This window comes from Mustela nivalis (genome assembly GCF_964662115.1).
Source record: "Mustela nivalis genome assembly, chromosome: 6".
NCBI classification, from domain to species: domain Eukaryota; kingdom Metazoa; phylum Chordata; class Mammalia; order Carnivora; family Mustelidae; genus Mustela; species Mustela nivalis.
The window spans coordinates 80,638,106-80,663,243 of NC_139025.1; the positions used below are offsets into that span (position 1 = coordinate 80,638,106).

General features: G+C 37.7%; 1 protein-coding gene across 1 annotated transcript in view; it reads right to left on the reverse strand.

Moving 5' to 3' along the window:
- Nucleotides 1-8,719: 8,719 nt before the first annotated feature.
- The window catches only part of LOC309866496 (uncharacterized protein), a 47,338-nt gene continuing 30,919 nt past the window's right edge, over nucleotides 8,720-25,138 (reverse strand). The window contains exons 3-4 of the mRNA XM_082734247.1: nucleotides 19,171-19,352; nucleotides 8,720-9,714 (exon numbers count right to left, since the gene is read on the reverse strand). Of these exons, the coding sequence (XP_082590373.1) occupies nucleotides 9,544-9,714; nucleotides 19,171-19,352 (353 nt within the window). The 3' untranslated portion in view covers nucleotides 8,720-9,543. The remainder of the gene's footprint in view (nucleotides 9,715-19,170; nucleotides 19,353-25,138) is intronic.

Genomic DNA, 25,138 nt, shown 5'->3' on the forward strand with positions numbered 1-25,138 from the left:
GCTAAAAGATCATTGGCCTATAATTCAGTCTTTATTATTGTATTGGTGAAGCTTCAATCAGGGAAACAGAATTACTAGAAGTTGTGTGGTGAAAAGAGTTTATTATAGGGATTAGTCAGTATACATTATGAAAGGTGATAAAGAAGTCTGTGAAAGTTCTCATTGCATCTTGCAGTGGACCCAGAGTTTTTGTAGGTTAGCACAGTTGGTGGTGGGGAGAAAACCTGGACATGAACCAAAGGAGAATGACAACAAACTAGAACCCAGGAGGTCAAAATAAAACGCACATCTGCATCCACTGTCAACAATGTGGTGTTTTGCAGAAGCTGATGCTCTTCACCACTAAACTAACATATGTCCTATCTAGGGCTTAAAGAAGCTGAAGGTGGTGGGATAGGATCTTGGAGGAGCTCCAGATCAGTCCATTCTCCCTCCCAATCTGGTGAGGTAGCAGATCAGTGACAATATGCGTGTGTTTCACTGGCACCTATCATGCTACAACAACCTTCAGAGTGGAATAACTACTACGTATTTTCCTTCTTCCAAATCCTGCACAAATTTTTCCTATAGCTTATCTTAACCCAGAAGCATATGGGGAAGGAAATTTGGAAAATCATAGTTGTATTATGGTGCAGTTGACACAGTGTGAAACCACAACAATTATGATACTTTTATGCTATAAGTTAGAAACACGGGTATCTGAATAGATGCTGGGAAAAATATCTCTATCAGTTATGGAACTCAGAGTGGTTTAGAATACAAAGAGCCTCATAGGTATTGAGCTCCAACAGCCATGTGTCTGCTTGTTCTGAAGCAGCCAGGAGGTGTGGTCGTGCACCTCTGTTCATTGTATAAAACAAGGATTTCATGGACCTGCAGTCTGTCCTAAGCCTGAATGCCAAATATTTTACTCAGCAATTAAATAGACTTTACTGTTAGTAATACTAAAACCTCTCCCTATTCTTCTGCCGTGGTGTTTGGTTTATTCCTAAAACAATTTTCATAAGGGTCTAAAGATATGTGATAAGAATGCATATGTAAATTAAACCAAAAGAATTCTGACAGCTGAAGATTAAACTGTGAGAGCAAATTATCAATCTGAAAAGAAAGTGCTTTACTGCATGTAAAATTAAAAAGGTGTTGGTTCGTATTTGATTCATGGCATGAGTAGCCGCATTATGAATGATCAGCAGAACAATGTCACACTACTACAATTATGGTGCATCAAAAATGCAAAGCTAATTGCTTAACTTTAATGAAATACAAAAGCCACATTTTAATAATGTTCAGGTTGTGGTTCAAACTGAAGAAAAAAAAAAACATATATCATCAAAGTTAAGGTGACAGTAATTCATCCTTAACCCTCTGACGTCATAGTCTGAAGTAGGTCATAGAGGTTCCACACCTCCCTTCCACCTTTCCCCATCATGCGTAGCAGAGGATGTCTTTTCAAAATCTAGTTGGCTGGCTTTCAGAGGAAACAGTGTGATCCTTAGATTGACAACTCAATTTACTTCATCTGGTCTCATCTGAACGTAGATCAACTTACACAATTAAGGGAAAACAAAAATACAAATTTTGCTATAAATACTTATAAACATTTTGAATAAGAATTTAATCTTGGTGCGCCTGGGTGGGTCAGTTGTTAAGCTTCTGCCTTTGCCTCAGGTCATGATCCTAGTGTCCTAGGAGCTCCAACAGCCAGGAGCTACTTCTCCCTCTCCTGCTCCCCCGTGCTTGTGTTCCCTCTCTAGCTCTCTCTCTCTCTCTCTCTGTCAAATAAATAAATAAAATCTTTAAAAAAAAGAAGAAGAAGAATTTAACCTTAGCTGAAATTTGCACTAACACCTTTAAGGTAAACCTTTAATATAATTGCGGTAGCTATAGTATCTCTTAGATAATTCTAAGAAAGTATATATACAAAGACTTAAGGCCAAATTACCCAACTATTAAACATCCATCCATGAAATCACCCAGCTCTTGAAAAAATGGTGCCAAGACCAAATACCTTTGTTAAGACAACAAAAAATAGTTATTGAAAGAGATTATGGGAAATACTGTAAAGTCGGTACATTTTTGCACTTATTGCCTCTTTTAATTCATTCACATTACCATACAGTAAGAATTGCTGGTAAAGGACAGAATTTACAAAACCTCAAACAAACAAACCACCAGGTTTTGAGTTTGCATCGCCTGCCCCACTCATAAACATATGGTAATTTCCTTGATACATTTTTATCTCCATAGATTATTCTTAAATCAGCTGTAAAACTTTATATAGGGCTTAGTGTGGAGTTTGGTTTTTATTGTGCAGATAGTACAAGTAATGCTGGGCATAGTAGCATCTGAGTCTATAAATTACACATTTCATCCATTATTTCAGTAACTTCACTCTCCCAAATCCAGGAGATGCAGCAGAGTGAAATGGTTAGTTGTTTATTTATATATTTATTTATTTATGGTTTTTTTTTTTTTTTTTCACATGTATAGAATGTCAGGAGATCTGGAAAAGCCTTGTGAGAAAACAGCTAGCATCTAATCCCTCTGACCTATTTGCTTCAAAGAATAAATTAGGTGTGGGAATCTAACAACTTCAGTGAAGTCAGTAATAATGAAACCATTGAGTTTTCCTGATAATCTTCTCTTCATCCCTAAAGTACCTTGTACACCAGAATCGTCAGCATCCCACCACCTTATATAACTTAAAGACATTTTATTATTGGGTTAGAATTCCTTTTATAAAATACTCATTAAATTAGTTTTACCCTTAGGAAATTCTGATTTCTTTACTTTATTACACAGAGAAATTCTCTTTTCTCCACACTTGAGCATTCTTTCCACATTTAAAGACCTTTCTTTCATTTTACTTTGATATTTATCCAAGTAAGGATTTTCTTTCAGTACTTGTTCTTTCTGAATATTGAGTGCATCTTTTGTGGCTCTGGTACCTGGATTGCCAATTGGGTCAACAGTTCCTGAATGCTTACTGCAGGCACAAAACACTGTTTTAGCATGGTCTTTTATGGATTATGTATTATGAAAGCTATTTCTCTGCATTAAAAGAATTTTTTTTTTTTTTTTTTTTGGATACTAAGATTTATCTTTACTACAGTGGTTCCCCTCTTATCTATGGTTTCACTTTCTGCTTTTTCAGTTACATGTAGTTGACTGTGGTCCCAAAGTGGATGATCCTCCTTCTAATATGTCATCAGAATGGCTACAGCGGGGGCACCTGGATGACTCAGTTGCTTAAGTGTCTAATTCTTGATTTCAGCTCATGTCATGATCTGAAGGTCATGAGATCAAGCCCCGTGTTGGACTCTGTGCTCAGTGTGGAGTATGCTTGAGATTCTCTGTTCCCCTCTCACTCGGCCTGCCCCTCTCTCTCAAATAAATTATTAAATTTTAAACAAAACAAAGCAAAAACCAGAAGAGCTACACTAGCCTAATGCTACATCACCATGCCCATGTCATTCAGCTCATTTCATCTTATCAGGTAGCCATTTAATCATCTCACATCTTCATAAGAAGAAAAGTCAGTACAGTACAATAAGATTTTTTGATTTATCCCTTGCAGATAAAGATTTTTTGAGAGAGAGAGTACATTCACTTAAGTTATATAGTATATTGTTATAAATGTTCTATTTTATTATGTTATTATTGTTAACCTCTTACTGTGCCCAGTTTATAAATTAAACTTTGTCATAGGTTTGTATGTATAGGAAAAAAAGAGAGAAAGAGTGTGTGTGTATGTGTGTGTGTACACACACATATGCATATATATTTGCATATATACATGTATATATACATATATATGCATATATACATATGTGTGTATATACACACATATGCATATATATACACACATATGCATATATACGTGTATATATACATATATATGCAAATATATATGCATATGTGTGTGTACACACACACACACACACATATATGTATCAAACCATATATATTTGGCTTGACACTATCCTCTGTTCCAGGAATCCTCTGAGGGACTTCGAACATATCCTTTGCAGATAAAGTAGGAGGCTACTATATTCTTAAACTGAAGAATTATAGGAGGAAAATGTTTCTTTCCTGAAGTAAATACCTTTCTTTCCTGAAGTAAAATACCTCAAATCCTGATGCTTCTAACAACTTTCTTCTTGCAAAAATATCTGTACTAAGCGGTTTAAAAGCTCACTCTGGGGGTGGCTCAGTTGGTTTTCTGGGCTCAGGTCATGATCTCAGGGTCATGCGATCAAGCCCCGTGTCAGGCTCCTATCTTGGCAGGGAGTTAAGATTCTCTCTCTCCCTCTCCCCTTCTCCCTGCTTACTCTCTTTCTAAAATAAATAAAATCTCCTAAAAAAAAAAAAAAAGCTCTAGTTTACATTATCAACTGCAAACATATTAGCATAATCCACTCAGTCCTTAACATCTTCCTCTCTATCTATAGTCAAGATTCAAAGTAATCTTTTTAAGTCACTGGAGATGGGATTTAGTTTAGTGAATTTTTACCCTCAGGTGGAAATCAGTTATTTTTGGTTGCTGCATTTTGTCACTTTCCACACAACCAGGGCTCTCTGCCTTTTTGCCCTGCTCCTGTGATGTTTCATTTTGTTTACTTGGCTTTCCTTTGGCTTCTCCAGAATCTGACTTCATTTCTGAACACTGCTTCCTATCTTCATGATACAGACTAGAAACTTCTAACTTCTGTCCTCAGCTCTAATTTCAGGAGCCATTCCCTAAAAACTGGATTTGATAATTAAGATTACCCCAGTAATCCAGAAGGAAATTATTAATCTCTCTTTCACTCTACTTTCCATATTTTAATGTATATCATTTATTTATCCAGAAAGAATACTCAGTAAAAGTCCCCATTCCTGGCACTAAGAAAACAAAGTAGGTAAAAGTGTTTCTGGAAGCAGCAACATTTTAGAAGGACCCAGTTTAGAGGTTAGAGTTTCTAATCTTTTTTTTAATTTTTTTATTTTCCGACTTGCAACCAAATTTCAGATATAGAAACCTTCTTATAAACTTTCCTGCTGGGGAGGACATAATGCTCCATTTAATTGCTACTTTTTCCCAAAATCATGAAAAGAGATTCCAAGTTAGATTAATAATTTTGAAAATTTAGAGATGAGGAGTGCTTGTAAAAGAACTAAGTAAATTGAAAAAAAGTTAACCAGATTTTTCGGTATCTGAAAAGCAGCTTTCCAAATAGTATTTTTGCTAACCACCCCCACCAATGGACTTGCACATTACCAACTTATTACAATAAACTGTCATTATTTACTATCTTTATAATATTTTTATTGTCTCTTTCTACTAATAAGTGTCACTGAGAAAGCTACCTCCTACCCCTTTCTGGATGAAGTTGCTGCCTTGTAAAACAGGGGACTTGGAATGAGCACCACTGAGGCTTCTGCCAACTCTGAACCTTTTTATGGTATGTACGCCAGCTCCTCACTTTGTCCTAGAAACTCCTGCCAACAGCCCAGTTCTGAGCAGTCAGAAAGTATTTTCACTTTCCCAGGTAACACAAATTCATCCAACTTTATATCTTACAATAGATAATCTTTTATTACTGACACATTAAATAAGCTGTGTCAGTACACGTTGTGTGTGTGTGTGTGTGTGTGTGTGTGTGTGTGTGTGTGTGTGAAAACAGTGTTACACACAAGTCTCTGTTTCTCCTTTAACCTTCTTGATCTGATGAACCAAAATGTGATTTCCTTTGTGAAAACTTTCTGGCTTTTCTAGAATTAATTGTCCCTTTCTGTTCTTTTGTAATATTTTGTCTGCATTTCTAATATTGGATTTTTTCACATTACATTGTGTTGATTTTTTAATGTATCTGTCTTCCTATTGGACTTTGAGTCTCTTTAGAGAAGAGTGTTTTATTTTCTCGTAATCTCTCATATTGAGAATATTATATGGCATATAATGAAGAAAAAATGATGATTAGATAATAAATGAATATTCTTTGTATTTAGTTTATGCTTGTTGGGAAGAGGCCTACATCTAAAACATTCTGGATGAAAAATATCTGGAAGTTTGTTCTTTTGCTAGGAAGAATACTAAAATTGGTTTATATTCTTTGGCAAATAATAGATGGAAAAGTTATTAAATAGATACAATATACAAGTTCTAGTTTTTTACTCTTACCATAGGCTCTGCATTATTCCACAAAGGCTTACTCCTTTATATTTAATCTTTCATAGTTTATAAATTTATAAATCTATTTTATAAATAAAATTTATAAATCTATTTATAATTTATTTCAATTAACTTTCCTTAGCCAATGAACAGACAATACACTCAACTTAAGCAGTTATGAACAGAGCTTTGTGATGAGAATTTATCCTTAAATTATATTAGTTCATTAAAAGTTTGGGATCAGGGAATAATACAATATTTGAGTTCCTCATTTATGGCTGCATTAATGTATTTAAAATAAAACTCAATCAGGGAGCTCAGAATATTAAAAGTTTTAAGCCATCATTCTCAGAATTCTTAAGATAGCTCTCAGAGTGCAATAAACACATTCAGGAAGATTCTGGAATTTGCTTGATGACTCAGAGTAAACCTGGGTCTCCAAAGCCTGGGCTCATGTTCTTTTGTGTCACTTGGCCTCAGTGTGGGTAGATATATTCCCAACTCTGCATAGGTGTGGTTCTACTCCTCTAATTAAAACAATAATCTCAAGCAAATATGGCTATTTTGAATTGAAACTATGTCTGACAGAAGTTGCTTAGAAGAAAATAAAGCCACAATAGAATAGGAAACATGAGGTCTCTCCGGTCTAAAGCAGAAATTTGGGGCAATGTGAGAAACTCTGACAAAATAAGAAAGCAACAACAGTGAGAACTGATCACATAATCTAGTGATAGGTAAAAAGCAAGTGCTACTTAAGTGCAGTGTGTGAGGGCTTGAAGCCTGTATGCCTCAACAAGAGAAATTCAGAGGTTTCTCTAGGAAGGGCTGGGGAAGTGGAGAAAATGAGCCATTGGGACGTCACATGAATGGAATAATAAAAACCAGCTAGAGAAGACCTTGATATCCTTGGGACTAATAATGAACTTGATATAATTTAGAAGGCTAGAAAAATGAAACCAACTGAGGTTAATGGGTGAAGCCTCTGTGTGTGAAGCTGGATATACCCCTGAACCTCAAACTGCAGCAACTTGAATTTCATAACATAAATACGAGTTTACTATGTTACTAAAGGGAAGAAAAGCAGGAATTCAGTGCTAAAAAGAAATGAGCTATCAAACCATGAAAAGACAGGGAGGAACCTTAAAAACATATAACTAAATGAAAGAAGCTGACCTGAGAAGGCTACATACTGTGCAATTCCAAACATTATGGAAAAGGCAAAACTACAGAGAAATAAAATGATCACTGGTGCCAAGGGGAGGGAAGGAAGAAAAATTAAATAGGCAGAACACAGAGGACTTTTTAGGGCAGTGAAAGTACTGTATGATATTATAATAATGAATATGTTATTAGATATTCGTTCTGTCCCACAGAATATGCAACACTAGAATGAACCCTAAGGTAAACATTGGACTTTGACTGACTGTGATATGTCAATGTAGGTTCATCGGTTCATCCTGGATTTAGAAAAATGTACCACTCCGGTGAGTTATGTTGATAATAAGGGAGGCTATGTATATGTGGGGCCAGGGGATATATGGAAAATCTCTGTACCTTACTCTCACTTTTAATGTACACATAAAACTTTTCTAAAAAAAAAAAAGTTTTTAAATTAAAAAAAAAATACAATATACTTTAAAAAGAAAAGCAAGAGAAGATAAAGCAGCTAAAGTTAAAGTATCTAGATTTTTCACAGTGAAAGAAGTGAGAACAGGAAAGATTAGCATATGTTTCACGTAAAAAGAATAAGCAGAGGTAAAAATGCCTAGATCTCTTGGAAGTTAGTGGCAGAAGTGATGGCATGGACCCTTTGGGGATATCCTCACAGTTCTCAAAGATTCTAAATCATTTTCTGTAGCTCTCACCAGCAAGAACGACCCGGAGACACGGAGTGACAAGCTTGCGAATCCTTATTGTTCTCTCTTTATTGTTCTCTCTTTATTGTTCTTCTTTTTTTTTTTTTTTTAATATTTTATTTATTTATTTGACAGACAGAGATCACAAGCAGGCAGAGAGGCAGGCAGAGAGAGAGGAGGAAGCAGGCTCCCTGCTGAGCAGAGAGCCCGATGTGGGGCTCGATCCCAGGACTCTGAGATCATGACCTGAGCCGAAGGCAGCGACTTAACCCACTGAGCCACCCAGGCGCCCCTTTATTGTTCTTCTTTACCCGGATCTTTACCCCTATTTATATCCCCTCTCCTCCCATCAGCAGACTGTACATGTGAAAGGAAGCCTGATCAACGCTTAGCATGATAAAAAGCACGCAGTGTCCTCGGGCTACCTGTTCTGGGCATAGCCAATCATCTTTCAGGTGGTGCACAGGTCCTCTGTCACCATGTTGCGTATTATGTATGTAGCTGCCCCCGACAGCTCCCCCTTTTCTTTTATATATATGGCAGGGACCGTGCCTGTCTTAGGTTGCTGATCCTCACCTTCCATGCTTACCCGTCATTGGGTACTCCCCCTGGTCGAGGAGCCCCTGTCTTAGGTGGCTATGGATGTGGGACCAGTCTTACCCGTCTTTGACTACTGGTCCAGCATGCTAAGCCATATTTGGGGGGAGGTACCAGCCTCGAGGGCCATCATAGCTTGTACAATCATTTCTTGTTGAGGTCATTGTTGGCGGCCTAGACGGCAGAGGTATCTTAGCACAAATATAGATGCTCCCACCATAAGGGCACAAAATACCCCTATGCCTGCCCATTCCTTCAAGAAGGACAATGAGCTTTGGAAAAATTTTACCCAGTCTCCCACAGAAGCCGGGGACACTTTGGTGGCATTTAAGCTTACAATTTGGGATCTAAGCAGCCGTGTCAGGTTATGAAATTGGGCGGTCCAAGTCCCATTGAGCATTTTCCCAACTCTCTAGAAATATTGGCAGCTCGGGTGAAATTATGATACTCTACTGGCGTAACACAGATTCCCTGCATATTGCTTATACATCCCACCGCTAAAAGTCCCTCTACAATGTCCATTTGTTCCTGTAGCAAGTCCACTCTCTGATTTACAATTAGGATCCGTGCATGTAAATGTCCATTGATCTGTTCCTGGGTAGCCAATGCCTCTGCTAGTTGTCCTGTCACATTGTTGAGTGCTGCGGCAGTCTGTACAGATGTAGTCAGGGCTATAGCTGCTGCCGTGGCTGCATCTGCCGAAGCTGCTATTGCGGCCACGATTGCGGCTATAATTCCAAAGTCCCTTCTAGGTTGCAGCAACACAGGCAGCTCATCTGTGTTAACCAACACCGGCATAGGAATGTATGTTGGTATTCTTGTTATCAAAGCAGAGTCCCCTGTCAAGCTGTTCCAACATTCAGACAACCAGCACCTGTCACCCAAGGCACGCCGGTAGTAGCATTGGTGGCGAAGATAGGAGGGAGGATCTCCGACTCATTTGTCAGTGGCATCGGGACAGGCCAGGCCTTCACCAATGCCCACATCTGTTGTTGGCTCACCTCTATCGTGCTGTCCTGGCTCAGGATCATCACCATCGTCATCCACAGGCTCCATTGCCACCATCCTCGTGAGCCTCTCAGGAACCCACACTGGAGTTGCAGCATCCTGTGGAAAAACACAGAGAGATCCTCGGTGCCACCGGAGCACCGGGTCTGGGCCTTTCCATATCCCGGTAAGGGTATCTTTCCATTTAACCATCATCTGTGACTGCTTATGCTGGCCCCAGTGCCTTTCTACGGCGGACAGGCCATCCGTATCTAGCGTCAGAAAATTTAAAATAAATGTTACTAAATTGGTGAGATCTCTGGGGGTGGTGTATTCTTCCCCTACTCCCCCTCTTTTTATTTTTTATAATGTGGTCTTGAAGGTTAAGTGGGCTCTTTCAACTATTCCTTGCCCTTGTGGATTATAAGGGATTTCTGTTCTATGTTGAATACCATAGCAGGCTAAAAAGCTCTTGAATGTTTTAGATGTATAAGCAGGCCCATTATCTGTTTTTAAACTTTTAGGTACACCCCAGCATGCAAAGCTTCTTAAACAATGGGTTATTACATTTTTAACATTTTCTCCTCTTAGTGGTGTGGCCGTTACTACTCCTGAGCAAGTATCTATGGACAGATGCAGGTATCTCTGAAGTCCAAAGGATGGAACATGTGTCACATACATCTGCCACAAATGATTGGGGAGCAGGCCTTTAGGGTTAACATCCCATGAGGGCATTGGAAGATGTACAAGAAACGTAAAAGGGGGGCGAATACAAACAGGAGTAGGCAAAAACGTGATATTTTTAGAACAAGTTTGCACTTTCAAACATTTGGGAAAAGTTGTGCTTTTGAGAGGAGTTACATAATAAATTAGTAGTTAAGAGTGCGGGGTAAGTAGCAGCTGGATAACTTTTGACAATTGACCCTGTAAATCACCTGTGCCTTGTATGCTTTTCCACGCCCTAGTGGCGGCAGTAGCAGTTTGCAAATACACTGCAGGTGGAAAATTGATCTGATTTTGATTTCCCGAAAACTGTCCTGTACCAGTCAGCATTTCTAAATTCCAAGCTCCATTCCCAGCTCCCGCATTACGTCGAGCAGCCTCCGCACAGCCATCCTGATCTGCCATCCTCCACACAAGATACTGCCCTCCAGACAAGCAAGCTCGCGCCAGACTACTCCAGTCCAAAGGCGCCAGGCCTTGCCCCGCGACCCCACTGCGCGCAAGAACGCCGAGCAGCCCCCATTCCCAAAAGAGCTCCACCCGCCTCCAGCAACTCCCGCAGAGGCCCCTCCACACGCACTTCCGAGACCTCTGAACCCACAGTATATCAGAAATAGTCAAGAAGCAAAGAAAAGACTAGTTCGCTATCGTCACTAAAACAGTGAGCTTTCACGTTGCAATCGTCACTATAATCAGTGAACTTTCCTAAAACTTCTCTGGCCAGATTTTTCTTCCAAAGGTCCTTCCATCCTTATCCTAGATACCTCGTTTCCCATTTTGGAAAGCTTTTCTCTCGTCCTTACGGAACTTCCCTCTCAAAAGACAGACTCTGGGTGCACACTTACCTTCTCGCTGTCAATCCCCTGTCTCCTCTACCGAATTTTGAGGTTCCCAGGTCTCGGGGCCACTTGTCGCTCTCGCCAGCAAGAACGACCCGGAGACACAGAGTGACAAGCTTGCGAATCTTTATTGTTCTCTCTTTATTGTTCTTCTTTACCCGGATCTTTACCCCTATTTATTTTTTTTTTTAAGATTTTTTATTTATTTATCAGAGAGAGAAGGGGGGAGAGAGCAAGCACAGGCAGGCAGAATGTTAGGCAGAGGCAGAGGGAGAAGCAGGCTTCCTGCTGAGCAAGGAGCCTGATGTGGGACTCGATCCCAGGACACCGGGATCATGACCTGAGCTGAAGGCAGCTGCTTAACCACTGAGCCACCCAGGTGTCCCTACCCCTATTTATATCCCCTCTCCTCCCATCAGCAGACTGTACATGTGAAAGGAAGCCTGATCAACGCTTAGCATGATAAAAAGCACGCAGTGTCCTCGGGCTACCTGTTCTGGGCATAGCCAAGCATCTTTCAGGTGGTGCGCAGGTCCTCTGTCTGGCGGCAGGCGCAAGCGCCATGTTGCGTATTATGTACATAGCTGCCCCCGACAATTTTCAACGTGGAAAAAAGTTAACTCAAACAGATAAGAATAAACTGTTATATTGTGCTTATAAACAACCTCCAAATCTCGGTGATTTAACACACACAAAAAAGTTGTTTCCCTCTAGTACTGAGTTTGGGAAACTATGTAGTGGGACATCTAGACTGATGAAAGCACCATTATCCCTACAGTTTAACATTTAGTGCTATGGCCTCCTTAATTGATGAGTCTGGGGGAAAAGAAAATGCTGCGGAGTCTTGGACTAGCAATTAGATGCTTCAAGAAGGCAATGACATTAAAACTTCTTTCAACTCATCAACTATAATCTGTCTTATGGTCCCATCCAGCTGCAGGGCACTGGGAAGTTTAGTCTTCTTTGTCCAAAATAAAAGGAGACTCAGATATTAGTCAACACAAGTAATGATACCACAAGTGATTTCCCTGAAAAGGTGTGTTTATTGTCCCCCAAATTCATTGGACAGTATTTTAGGCCCTCCTCATAGAATTCATTGTAGGTCTTTCATTAATACCATGAAATGGCCTGTCTACAGATTTTCTAACGAATTAAGGGACCATAAGTTTTTTTTTATTATATAATGGAGTTTGAATGTTCAAAAAAATAACAGGGAGTATCAGGGACCAGTGCAAGACGGATCACACTATCCTTCTCCACCTCTTTCAAAATCTTTCCAAATGAACCATATCTATTTATGTGAGAAACATTTAGGGTTTCCTTGTTAGCATTCTTTATCAGAAAATACTTTACAGGAAATACTTAAGACCTAAAAGAGATGACAAATATAAGACTATGACAGATCCCCAAGTAGTGAACAGCCAGAATGGCAAGGATGATGAACTGGGCTGTAAGCCCTATGGGGTGAAAGGCCTTGAGCTCATTCACCTCTGCCTTCTTTGCAGTTTGCACAGTGCCTGGTGATTGATGGGAGTTCAATAAGTATTTGTGGAAAATGACATAAAATGTGTAAACTAAATAAAGTTAAATTAATGACAGTAATGATCCCCAATATTTTTATTTCTTATCTAGCTCTGTCTCTGCCCCATCTCTTCCAAAATTTTCAATAATATCATAAACCTGAAAGGTACCTGAGAAATCATCTAAGGGTTTCTCCTGAAAGGCTAAGGGAATTTCCCAAAATATATATATGGAAGATAGGCAAGATAAAATGCAAATCTTCTTGATCCTTGGTCCAATTCCTTTCTCTCTGGTGAAGTGGTGAAGTCCTCCTTCCCATAGGTCTATCAGTCTTTTCCATTTGTAAGGAACTTAATCTGTCTTTTCACATTCTATGACCCCACCCCCTACACCCTGCATACACACATCACAACGGCTACCATCCTCAATGCTTTCATTTTCTTCATGGGGTTAATCACACTCAAACATCCCATTATATAACAAGTTTTGTTGGTTATTTGTGTTGTCCACTCAGATTCTGGGAGGGCATGTCTCTCTCTCTCTCTCTGGCCTGTATTCAGTGTATTGTGAAACTTAGAATGGTGCCTGGAAAAGAATAGAATCTCAGTAAATATTTTTTAATAAATTAATGAATGCATTGCACAGGGAATACTTGGGTATGAATGAGATGAATTCTCTAGAGGACAGAAAGGTGAAAATCACCTTTATAATAAAAGTTAGTATATCTTCATTTAAGGTTGAACTACAGGAGTAACTAGGAATGCTTGGAGAGATCTTATCAATTATAAAGAGAAGAGAGATTAGTACCAATCCTTTAGAAACTTCCATGATTTAAAATTTGGAAAACAAAAGAGGAGTTTAATAAGTCTGGAGTCATTGGGCAGCTGTGTCAATGCTGCTGGGAGGGTATACATTATAAAAATGTGGAAATAATCAATGACCTTTGCATGTGTAGTTTTGCTCTAAAGTGATAGGGGTCAAGTCTGATTAGAGTGGGTGAGGAGTACTAGAAACATCATTCTGTTTCTTTGAAACTTGTTTCTGGGATACAAGTACTATGTATGTGATATTGAATCATCATTACTGTGACCTAGTTTCTTCATATATAATAAGAGGATAATAAGACATGTCTCACCTACCTTACAGGGTTACTATAAGGATCTAGTGACCACAACTTCCTATCATGCGAAATCTAACTCTGCAAAGTATTGTTTTTGGCAATTATCTTTCAGTTGAGTTTTTTAAAAAGAAAAAAAAAAATAAAGACATTAATTTGAGTTCTCTTTCCAATAACTTAGGCTTACCTGTAATCTAGACCAAATCTGTCAGAAGACTATTAACCATTCCTTTCTTGCCTTCTTTTATAATATTTCATCTGTATAAACAGGGACATACCTACACTACATGCATTGGAAAAAGATTATACAACCTTTAGTACATAGAGTTAAGCAGTCTAAGTTACCAAGTTATCAGGTTAAGGAGTATGTTTTAGCTTGCTCAGCCAGGGACAGCACCAAATTATCTCATGCTTACTCTGTAGTTAAAATTCACTGCTTTCCAAGTCAAACCCTAGTCCATTAGTCTTCAGCATTCCTTCAACATGCAAATGTGCATAGAAAGGTCAAGTGTCATTATGGCACTGGAGAATCATGCAAAACACTAACAATAAGGAGAAAATGACAGGGGCATCCAGGTGCCGTTAAGCATCCACTCTCATTTTCTACTCGGGTCACGATCACAGGTTGTGAGATTGAGTCCCATGTCTAGTTCCATGCTGAATTTGGAGCCTGCTTGGGATTCTCTCTCTCCCTCTCCTCCTGCCCCTCCCCTACTTGTGCGGGAGCATGTGTGCGCGCGCTCTCTCTCTCTCTTTAAATAAATAAACAAACAAATAAATAAATAAATAAATAGAGAATGACTATTCCATCACAGTTAGCTGCATCTCTGAAATGACTGTAACAAAGTCAGCAAACAGAAAGGATAGGAGGCTTTCTGAAGTTTGCTTTCTCCACGTCCTTTTAAAATAAGTTTGGGGAGATGACTAGGCACTGTGAAGGGACTTTTAGCCGTGGCTTCTTTTTTTTCCCTCTCTCTCTCTCTCTCTCTCTGATTTTAGAATAATTATATGAGTAGTTTACAAAGCCATCACTGGTTTTATTTTTTTTTATCCACGGAACAGGTCAGTGGTATTTACTTTAAAAATCTGTCTGCAGTGATTACACGATGTATATACATTTGCTGTGTCTGTCATATTCATTTCACTTTTGTTCACCCTGTTTATCTTTCTTCCTTCCTTGGGTTCCACATAATTTCAAATACCCACTACTAATCTATGAACTGAAATAGTATTATGTTCTGTATATAAAAAGCCACCCAACTTTGACAAGGGCTACACTTCTCTATTGGAAGGCCAAGGTCAGAATGAACACTTCTCAGTGGCTATGTGTGAGCTTCTAACCTCTTTCAGCAATGTTTTTTTCTGAAAACATATTGTTTTTGGAGTATAATGACTGATAGGTCATTAGAAAGAATGTTCTCTTCTCCAGAGCACTTACCATTAGAAGAAAGAAACTAGAAACATGGAAATACATACATTTGTAATTTTGCAAGTGCAGAACTAAATACATGAATACATAAATAAGAATAAAATGACCATGCGTCCCAGTTCTGGGTAAGATGGAATCAGAATGCTCTATGCTGTGTCTCTCAAGGAATGTATTCATAATACCTAGAAAGATAATGGAGGAGCTCTTTAAGGACTCAGAAAAGGCAGAAGCAGACAGACTGCAGGAGAATACTACAATTTGAAGTACTCCTGAATGAGGGGTGGTAAGTAAATAATTTTTTTCTCCTCTAGTATCCCCCAACCAGAAACTGAGAAGTGGTGTTGGCCACGAACAAGAGCTTCAGAAGAATATCCTAGTTCAGGCTCCAGGAGTGGGAGAATAGATTTACCATAAGCAACAGTGGTAGCATCAGAGAATCATAAGCACCTAAACCTAGAAGGGTGGAGGGGAACCTTACTTCTGATAAGAATAACTGGTCACAAAAGAACGTGGGAATATAAACATCCTTTTTCTCATTGTCTCTCTAATGTGTCTGTTTCTCTCTGTCTCCCTTTCACTCTCTTTTCTCCTGCTACACAACCTCAGACAGGAGCATCGTAGTCAGAAGACATGATAGAATAAGATAAATAATACCCCAGCTGTCTGATCACAGAACCATAAAGAGCCCCAGGAATCACAGAGGACAGGGGAGATAGTGGAGATCGTTGTCACATACAGTTCATGAACTCTTAGGTTTACTCTTAAGATGTGCCTGTATATATAGAGCATGTGAGAGACTTTGAGAACCGCATAGAGAGACAGACCCCCACCTAGGTCTCAGGCCACCAGGTGATGCACCCCAGGCAGGATCCAAATAGGATTACCAAGCTTTGAAAATGTACGTTTCATTTACATTTGACAAATTATATTTACATTTTCAAATGAGATGGAAACCATATCCTAGCAAGGCCAATGGTCACAATTTGTGACCTGAAGCTAATGATATCTATTGCTGGATAAAACTGAAATGTCAACATTCTTCACAGGATTTAAACAAGACCCAAAGCCTCATAATACAATATTCAAAAATTGGAAAGCAGTACAAATTCGACCAGCATATGAGGACACAGAAAAATCTCAGTTTGTCTGGAGAAAAAAGAAAAAGAGACACCCATGCCGAAGTAACACATACGATGGATTTATCTAATAAAAACTTCAAGGTAGCTGTTGTAAGAATACTCCAAGAAAAAGGGATAAATACTCTTGAAGCAAATGGAAACGTAGAGAACATAACAATAAAATAGAAGACTTAAAGGAGAACCAAAGGAAAATTTTAGAGTTAAAAAACAATTATCAAAATAAAATGCTTACTTAAAAGGCTCAGTAGCAGAATGGAAATGATAGAAGAAATGGGCATTAAATTCCAAAATATATAAATAAAAAATATCTAGAAAGAGAGGGGGCACTTGCTTGGCTCAGTTGGTGGAGCATGGGACTCTTGGTCTCAGGGTTGAAAGTTTGAGCCCCATGTTAGATGTAGAGATAAGTTAAAAAAATCTCTAAAAATTTTTTTAAAATAGAAAAAATATTAGAACAGAGAGATAATAGATTGAATAAAAAATTACAGAAGCTTAGGGACCTGGATGGCAAGACCAAATGTCTAACATGTAGTGTCATAATATGGCCAAAACCTTTTTTAAATAATGGCTAGACTTTCCAAATTTGGTAAAAGACATAAATTTAAAGATTTAAGAAATTCAATGAACTTTCAAAACTATAGGCATAAAGAAACCCAAATTATAAACACCACAGTCAGATGGCTGAAAATTAAGAATAAAAAAAACTTAGGAAAATGCCTTTTGGGGTATAATTTTATGAAAATAACACATTATTCTTGAGGATATAACAATTGAAATGACTAAAGATTTGAAGTCAGAAATTTAGGAGACAGAAAGCATGTGGAATAACACTTTTATAGTGCTGCTGAACTTGAGAACTTTAGAACATGAACTTACACATGTACTAAAATTCATAAAATTATGGGATGCCTGGGTGGCTCAGTGGGTTAAGTTTCTGCCTTCGGCTTGGGTCATGATCTCAGGGTCCTGGGATCAAGCCCCGCATCAGGCTCTCTGCTCAGCGGGGAGCCTGCTTCCCCCTCTCTCTCTCTGTCTGCTGTTCTGCCTGCTTGTGATCTCTTTCTCTCTCTGTCAAATAAATGAATAAAATCTTTAAAAAATTTCATAAAATTATACCCCCCAAAACAGTGTTACTGTATAATTCATAAAATTATACCCCAAAAGGGGTGTATATATATATATATATATATATATATATATAGTTATATATATAGTGGTTATATATGGTTATATAGATAGTGGTTATATATGGTTATATAGTGGTAAAGAAATGAATTATACTGCAACTATAAGTTACTGCAACTATAATTTAGGAGACAGAATATATATATATATATATATATATATATATATATATAGTTGCAGTATAATTCATTTCTTTTCCTATGTGTTTCTATGTGTTTATCATAAATTATAAATCATATATATATAAATATATAAATTTATATATATAAATTTTTAAGAGGGAGAGAGTGCGGTGACAGGGGGGGGGGCTTGCAAGGGGAGGGCCAGAGGGAGCTGGAGAGAGAGAGAATCTTAAGTAGGCTCCACACTCAGTGCAGAGCTGGACGTTGGGCTTGGTCAGATCATGGCCTGAGCCAAAATCAAGAGTTGGATGCTTAACCAACTGAGCCACCCAGGCACCCCAGTGTATATAAATTCAAAAAGTAAAATTCAAAATAAAATAAATATACAAATAAAGAAAACAAAATCACCAGACTCCAATAACTTGACTTTGCTTTCTTCTCCTTCAAAGCTACTGCATTCTAGTACATTTATTTTTACCTCAAAATCTTCTGAAAAAAAGGAGCCCATCCTCCAAATCCTCATTTCTACTTTCACTGAGGTCAGGCTCATATCAAATAACCATTAAGGAAACAAAGATTCTAACAGAAACCCAAAGAAGTGTACGTAGGTTAGAGTGTCTCAAAATGTGTTTTATTTTAAAAATTTAGCTTTTAAATTTTTTATTGAAGTTATAGTCTTCATTTGAAGAGTCAAATGGTTCTATGAGGCTAATTAATTATTCTGACTACTACCAATTACCTGTTCCCTGAAGGCAAGCCACCTTCAACATTTTAAGAAGACTCTTTTGATACTTAATATAATAAGATTTTATTGCTACTTTACGTTTCTTTAGTGATAAGAATTATCTTTTGGTTTTCCCAAATGCAATGTATGATTTATTCTCTTATACACACAAACACAAGCATGCACATGCACCCCAAAAAATTTGCATGCTTCCTGTCTCCTATATTCCCTTAAAATACACCATCTTTTAAAAATTATTCAGGGCTTGCAGTATTTTACATTGTAAAAACTGCTATTAAATGAGCCATGCCTACTATGGTTATTTTTCTCTTTCTGCATCTTTTTCTTATCTGTATATTGGCAATTGTTGCAATATAATTTATTTCTTTTTCTATGTGTTTATCATAAATCATACCATGACCTTCAAAGTGATGCAGATTTCCTTTCTCCATTTGTTTGAACCCATTGAACATACTAGCACTTATTTCTTTGAAAAAGTATCTCCCAGAATCTTGTGACCTGCTTTAATGTTGCCTGGTAGATCTCTAGACCTGCTCAACATTAGGCTCTAAGACTCTTTTCATTATCCTTCTGAAGATTCCCTTTGCTTTTGTCTTCTGTTAGATATTCCATTTCCTAGATCAAATATTTTCAAAGGTTCTCCTAATACCCTTTGTGTCACATTATTTTTTATGACACTTATAGACCAAAAGAAATAACATAACATTTCTGTGTATTAAGTATTTAAGTCCCAACAAATTAATACTGGTAGTTCACCTGGTATCTGACAGATGGCCATGTATCTTCTCTGATGACGAAAATATTCCATGGCACCCTGTGATTTTGCTGCGGCTTTCCGGGGCACGTTGGTGCAGTTGGAGAAAAGGGGTCCGAGATTCTGAGTTTCCCTCTTTCACAGCTGACTCCTATATTTGGTAGTGCATGTCCTCTAGGAGTTTCTGCAAAGAAGTATATCAGAGTTAATTTTTCTGAGACATTGACATTTAAAAATGTCTGTCTTCTGCTTTGACACTTGATTGATATTTTCTCTCAATATAGATTTGAACAAATCTAATACTATAGGTACATTTTGGAGGTTTATGTATGCAAGGTCAGGGAGGATAATGACTTCTTTATATATTATTTCCAAATACCTAGAAGATGGTAGTGAGAGAATGAATAAAGATATCCCTGTGTAGGCTTAAGACATGTTCACCAGTGATATACCAACTTGATTAGGTCTGTCTGTCATTTTTTTTAAATGATTAGAAAATATTATCAATTGTCTAAAAAAGTATAAAATCCAATTATCTGAGCCTATAGTGCCAAAGTAGATTAAATACTTATGTTTTACCAAGTTGCAAAAGAAAATTGAAGGTAAATTTGTAGTTTTGAGCTGAATTATACCATTTAATTATGACATTGTCACACATCCTCTAAATTAATAAAATAGTGCTTCTGCTCTTAATGATGTTGTCAATAATGCAGTCAGCTTGAGCCCAATAGGTAAGCTAGTTTATCATAACTTGAAAGCCATCCTGTATTTATAGTGTATTAAATGCACGAGCCAATAATTCTGAGGCTAGAATAAATGCATCAATCCATTATGAGAATTGCTTTTAATTTAACCATTGATAAGTAAAAGATAACTCAATATTCATCCTCTGGGAAGGCTATTCTAATAATGATCCAGTTGTCCTTTCTCAATAATAAAGTCAACCACTCAAGCAAATATGCCATGTTCTAATCCCAGTGAAAGTGAGCATGTCTAAGTCCTCCTAGATCAGATAATGAGGCTGGCCTCAGAGCCTTGAATCCTTCATGAGTCCCATGGCCTCATACTATATTCCATTCCAAGGCACACTCCTTGCAATTGCAAGTAGGAGAATTAAATGGTAATCTATCAGTGCAAACTTATTATTGCAATTCAAATCAATAAAACAATTCAAATCAGCAGAAGCAGCTTATACACAAAGGTCAGAATATCATACATTTATTTCATTAACCTTGGTTCTGTGTCTAGAATTCACACACTCTTAAGTTGGGAGTATCCTATGTTTCATATATCTTAACGTCCCTTCTACTTATATAGAAATTGTATAGTAAGAGAACTTCTAAGTAGTCCTGTCACCATTTAAACCTCAAAAGGAAAAAGGAAACTTGACTTTTGTGTAAAGTTCTTCAGTTTTGAGAACAGCTATTATTTTCAGCCCCTGTTACACATTCCAACAATTTTCACCTCTTCTGCTTAAATATCCCCTGTTCTTCATATGGTACTGTCTGTCTAATCTGTTAAGATGAACACAATCCCTTAGACATGGTCTGACTAGTTGAATAAACAGAGGTGTGAACATCCTCATCAGAGATGAACTAGTCTACCAGCACATCCAAAGGATGCCTCAGGTTTTGCTACCACAGCTCTATTTCACATTGAGCTTACTGTTGACTGTAACTCATAGAAGTTTCTAGTGGTGTTTTTGTTATGTCATCAACTACTCATTCTCCTCTAAACACCAATATTTTGGAGAATCCAAGTACCAGACTTTGCATTTACACTGGACTTGAACTGACATTAGTGCCATGAGGCAAATGTTCCTAAAAAACCATTTTCATCCTTTCACTTCCTTACTGAACTCCATAATCATGGAAACTCCATAGTTTCAGGTACAAATTCTAGTGACCCTATTTGTCTTAAGGTAGCCAATATTTTTTTTTCTTTTAAGATTTTATTTATTTGACAGAGAGAGAGCACAAGGAGGGAGAGCAGCAGGCAGAGGGAGAGGGAGAAGCAGACTCCCTGCTGAGCAGGGAGCCTGATGAAGGACTCAATTCCAGCACCCTGAGATCATGACCCAAGCCAAAGGCAGCTGCTTAACAGACTGAGCCACCCAAGTGCCCTAATGTAGCCAATCTTGCATTTGGTCCCAATAAACCAGTAGAAAAAAATTCTAGTACAGTCCATCCTCCATATTTGACTTTTTGGTTTCAGGAAGAGACAATGGGCTCTTCCATTAGTCTCCTTTCTTCACATTACTTTTGGATTTCTTCTTCATGAAGGCTTGGATTTCTTCATGCCTTTTCATGAAGCACTCTGACTTTTTATTCTTAACTGCTGCTGAGGCTGTTTGTGTTTTATTTCTAATTCTTTTATTCTTTCTAAGAAGCTTCTACAATTTATTTTTTAGCAGGTTACTTAAATTTAAACATAGAAAGCTAGATGCAGTTTTATAGCTACACTTGAGAGGTTCTATTTTAAACTATTGTAAGATGGAGAAGTTTTAAGTTATAGAGGTAAAATGTTATAATGCAAAGAAGATTGTTACTGATTTTAGCACACACATAATGCCATACTCAATCTAAATATACATGTTCAAAAGAGAGGTAGATATCTACACTTTCTAATCTTACTCAAAATAGAAATAAAACCCTTAGTATTTATATTTGAAAACACTTTGTATAGCTCATAAGTAGCTCCTGAATTACTATTATGTTCTCTGCTTTCAAGATATTTACAGTATGTTTGGTGAGACATTTAAACCTTCTGGAAACATCAGATTCGAATGTAGTAATAACAGATGTGACTTTATTTAATCATTGCAATAACCATGTGATTTAAGACTTTATGGTGTTATAATCTTCATTTTACAAGTGAGGAATCAGTGGCTAAGAGAAGAAAGGGGGCATACCCAAGGTCACATGGCCTGTAAGTGGGTAAAACTTGTGTTTACCTCAAACATGTTAACTCCGGATCTAGTGCTCCTTCCACTTTAGTTCTAACATAATCTCTGTCCTGCCCCTCTTTTCCAAATTAGAAGAGAGTCTAATCAGAAAGTACTTCTTATTATTTCAGTCAGTATACTATATTGAATTTAAATTCTTACCAATTTCCCATTTTTATTATTAAATTCTTAGAAGTTGAGGTAAGTACACAGCTATAAACAAATATTGGGTATAAAGTGTGTGTGTATATATATTATACATATATACATACATACATATATACATATATAGATAGATAGATGTATTAGTCAATGATCTTCTATTGTCTAACAATAGGCTCTTGGGGGGAATGGGGGAACGCCAACTGTAACATTTATCTATTTTCATGGTGTAAATACTCCTACCATGGCCAATTTCAAGTGATCATTAAGATGTCATTGATGTCCAGTGTTTGTGACTTTGGGTAAGATGTGCACAGTCAGCTCTCATAGGCAGGGATGAGCTACTGTGAGCCCTCATTGATCTTCTTCTGCTGGGACATCTAATTAGTCAGATACTGGACTGTCATCCATAGTTTTTATTTTTCCCTTGATGAACTTTACTGAAGAATAATTTACATCTGATAATCTGCACCCATTTAAAGTGTACAATTCAATAGTTTTTGACAACTGTACAGACCTGTGAAACCAAAAACTACACTGAAGATATACCACCTCTCTTGTGTCCCATTGTAGGGGATCCCTCACTCCATTCCTGACAAAAACTGACCTGCTTTTTGTCCCTACAGATTAATTTCTTTAAGTGCCATAAAAGCTGTTCCAATAGATTGCCACAGGGGATTAAAGGCAAGGATAACAATATTCAGTAGAGAAAATCATAAAAATAGACTCTGAGAGTCTCAAGATTCTATTTAGTGGTTGTTTTTCTCACCAGAGAGGGAAACCCATCTAAAAATAAAATCAAAGTAAGAGGAAGTGGTGTCAAGGAGTGGAGAGAGAGAGATCCCAACAGATATAATTTGCACATCTGGATTCAGCCATCCCTGAATCTCGATTACCCCCCACTGTCAGTAAAAATCTATATATACCAGTCTTAATTCAGTGTTATTTGGGGATTGGAAAGGCCAAGAGAGGGCTATCCTATGAAGCTGTCATGTAGAAGACACAAGAAAGATGTCGATGTGATCTTAAAATTAATTTGGTAAAAAGAGTGTCTGATTTTTTTTTTTTTTTTTTTACCAGATCTGACTTGTTTTTTCCTGGCTGTTGGCACCCATCACAAACATAAATCAACACTACTTAGTTAAACACACAGTGTGTGTCTTGCACACCAGCACATACATGCATCCTTCCTGCCAAGCTTGTGGTTTCTCGGGACAGTGTTGTGTTGTTAATCAATACTGTTGCCATTGCCTCTCAGTAAAGAAGTTCTTCCTAATGCCCATATTCATTATGTCGATACAGATTTACAGTGTTTTCTGACAGACTGACTTATTTTGATCATCATCTGAAAGAATTTTGACTGGCAGATGTGGGAAAGTAGGCATGCAGCCAGAGGAAAGACCAAAGATATCAAGAGATGAAAGTGTAAGAAATATAAAACCTTCCATTTCAGCTGGTTCATAGAGGATGAATAGGTAAGTAGCAAGTAGAAAGACTGGCGGAGGAAAAGATGAAGAGAACCCCAGATGGCAGGGTGTGGAGTCTGAATTTCCCTCCTTAAATAAAGGAGAGTTGGTCAGTGGATTAAGCAAGGCAATTCCCTCTTGAGAACTGTGAGCCAGAGTAAAATGGCTTCATGAGGAGAAACCAGTAAGAAGGAACCACATAGAAGACTCCGGCAATAATTTAAGCAGCAAATAGGGAAAGCCTGGCCCAGAGTCACAGCAGCAGGAGTCAGTAGAAGAGACATCTTGGAGGATGGCAATATAGATCCTGTCACATTTTTGGTTACAGAGAGTAAAGGAAGAATCAGAGGTGGCTTGAGTTGGGACCAACTGATAGGTGTCGATGCCGTTCACAGAGCAAGAACCTGCAATGGGAAGAACAGGTGGTTTTTGGAGGCTAGGGTTAAGGTTGATGGTAGCTTAGATGTGGGTGATCACTAATTTTGAAATTGGAATATAGGAAGATTAGTCAAGTAGCAGGAAAATAAGTATCTAGATCAAGAGAGAGAGTCAAGGACCAGAAATAGAAAACTGGAAACCATATGCATGGAAGCTGGATTTTAAAAACAAGTAAGGAAAATACTGTTCTCGGTTAAGAGTCAGTAAACGAGCACCTACAGGTCAGATTTGGCCTGCAATCTGTTTATGACCAACAATTAAGCTTTTTACTTTCAAATAATTATAGATTCACATGAAGTTGTAAAAAATCAAGAGATCCCATGTAACCTTTACCAATAATAGTTTTCCACAATAGTAACATCTTGTGGAACTCTAGTATAATATCATAATCAAAATGCTGACAAAATAAGTCTACCAATCTTACTCACATTTCCCTAGCTTTTCTTATATTCGTGTGTGTGTGTGTGTGTGTGTGTGTGTTTAGTTCTGTGTAGTTTTATCACATATTTAATATCTACCACCTCAGTAAAGATACAGAAGAGTTCCATTATCGTAAGGGTCTCTTGTGCTTACCTTTTATATGACACTGACCTCTCTCCTTCCCCCCACCCAACCCCTGGCAACCACTAATCTTTTCTCCATTCTTATAATTGTGTAATCTCAAAAAAGGTTATATAAATAGCTTTATACACTGTGTAATCTTTTTAGATTGGCTTTTTTCACTCAGTATTATTCCCTGGAGATCTGTCCAAGTTGTCATATATATCAAAAGTTCATGCCTTTTATTAGTAATATAAGGCATAGATCTGTCATGGTTCATTTAACCATTCATCTGTTGAAGGACATCTGGGTTGTTTTCAGCTTTGATTATAATAAAAAAGTTGTCAGGAACATTTGTGTACAGGTAGGAACATTTGTGTACAGGTTTTTATGTGGATAAATGCTCAATAGTACAAGTGC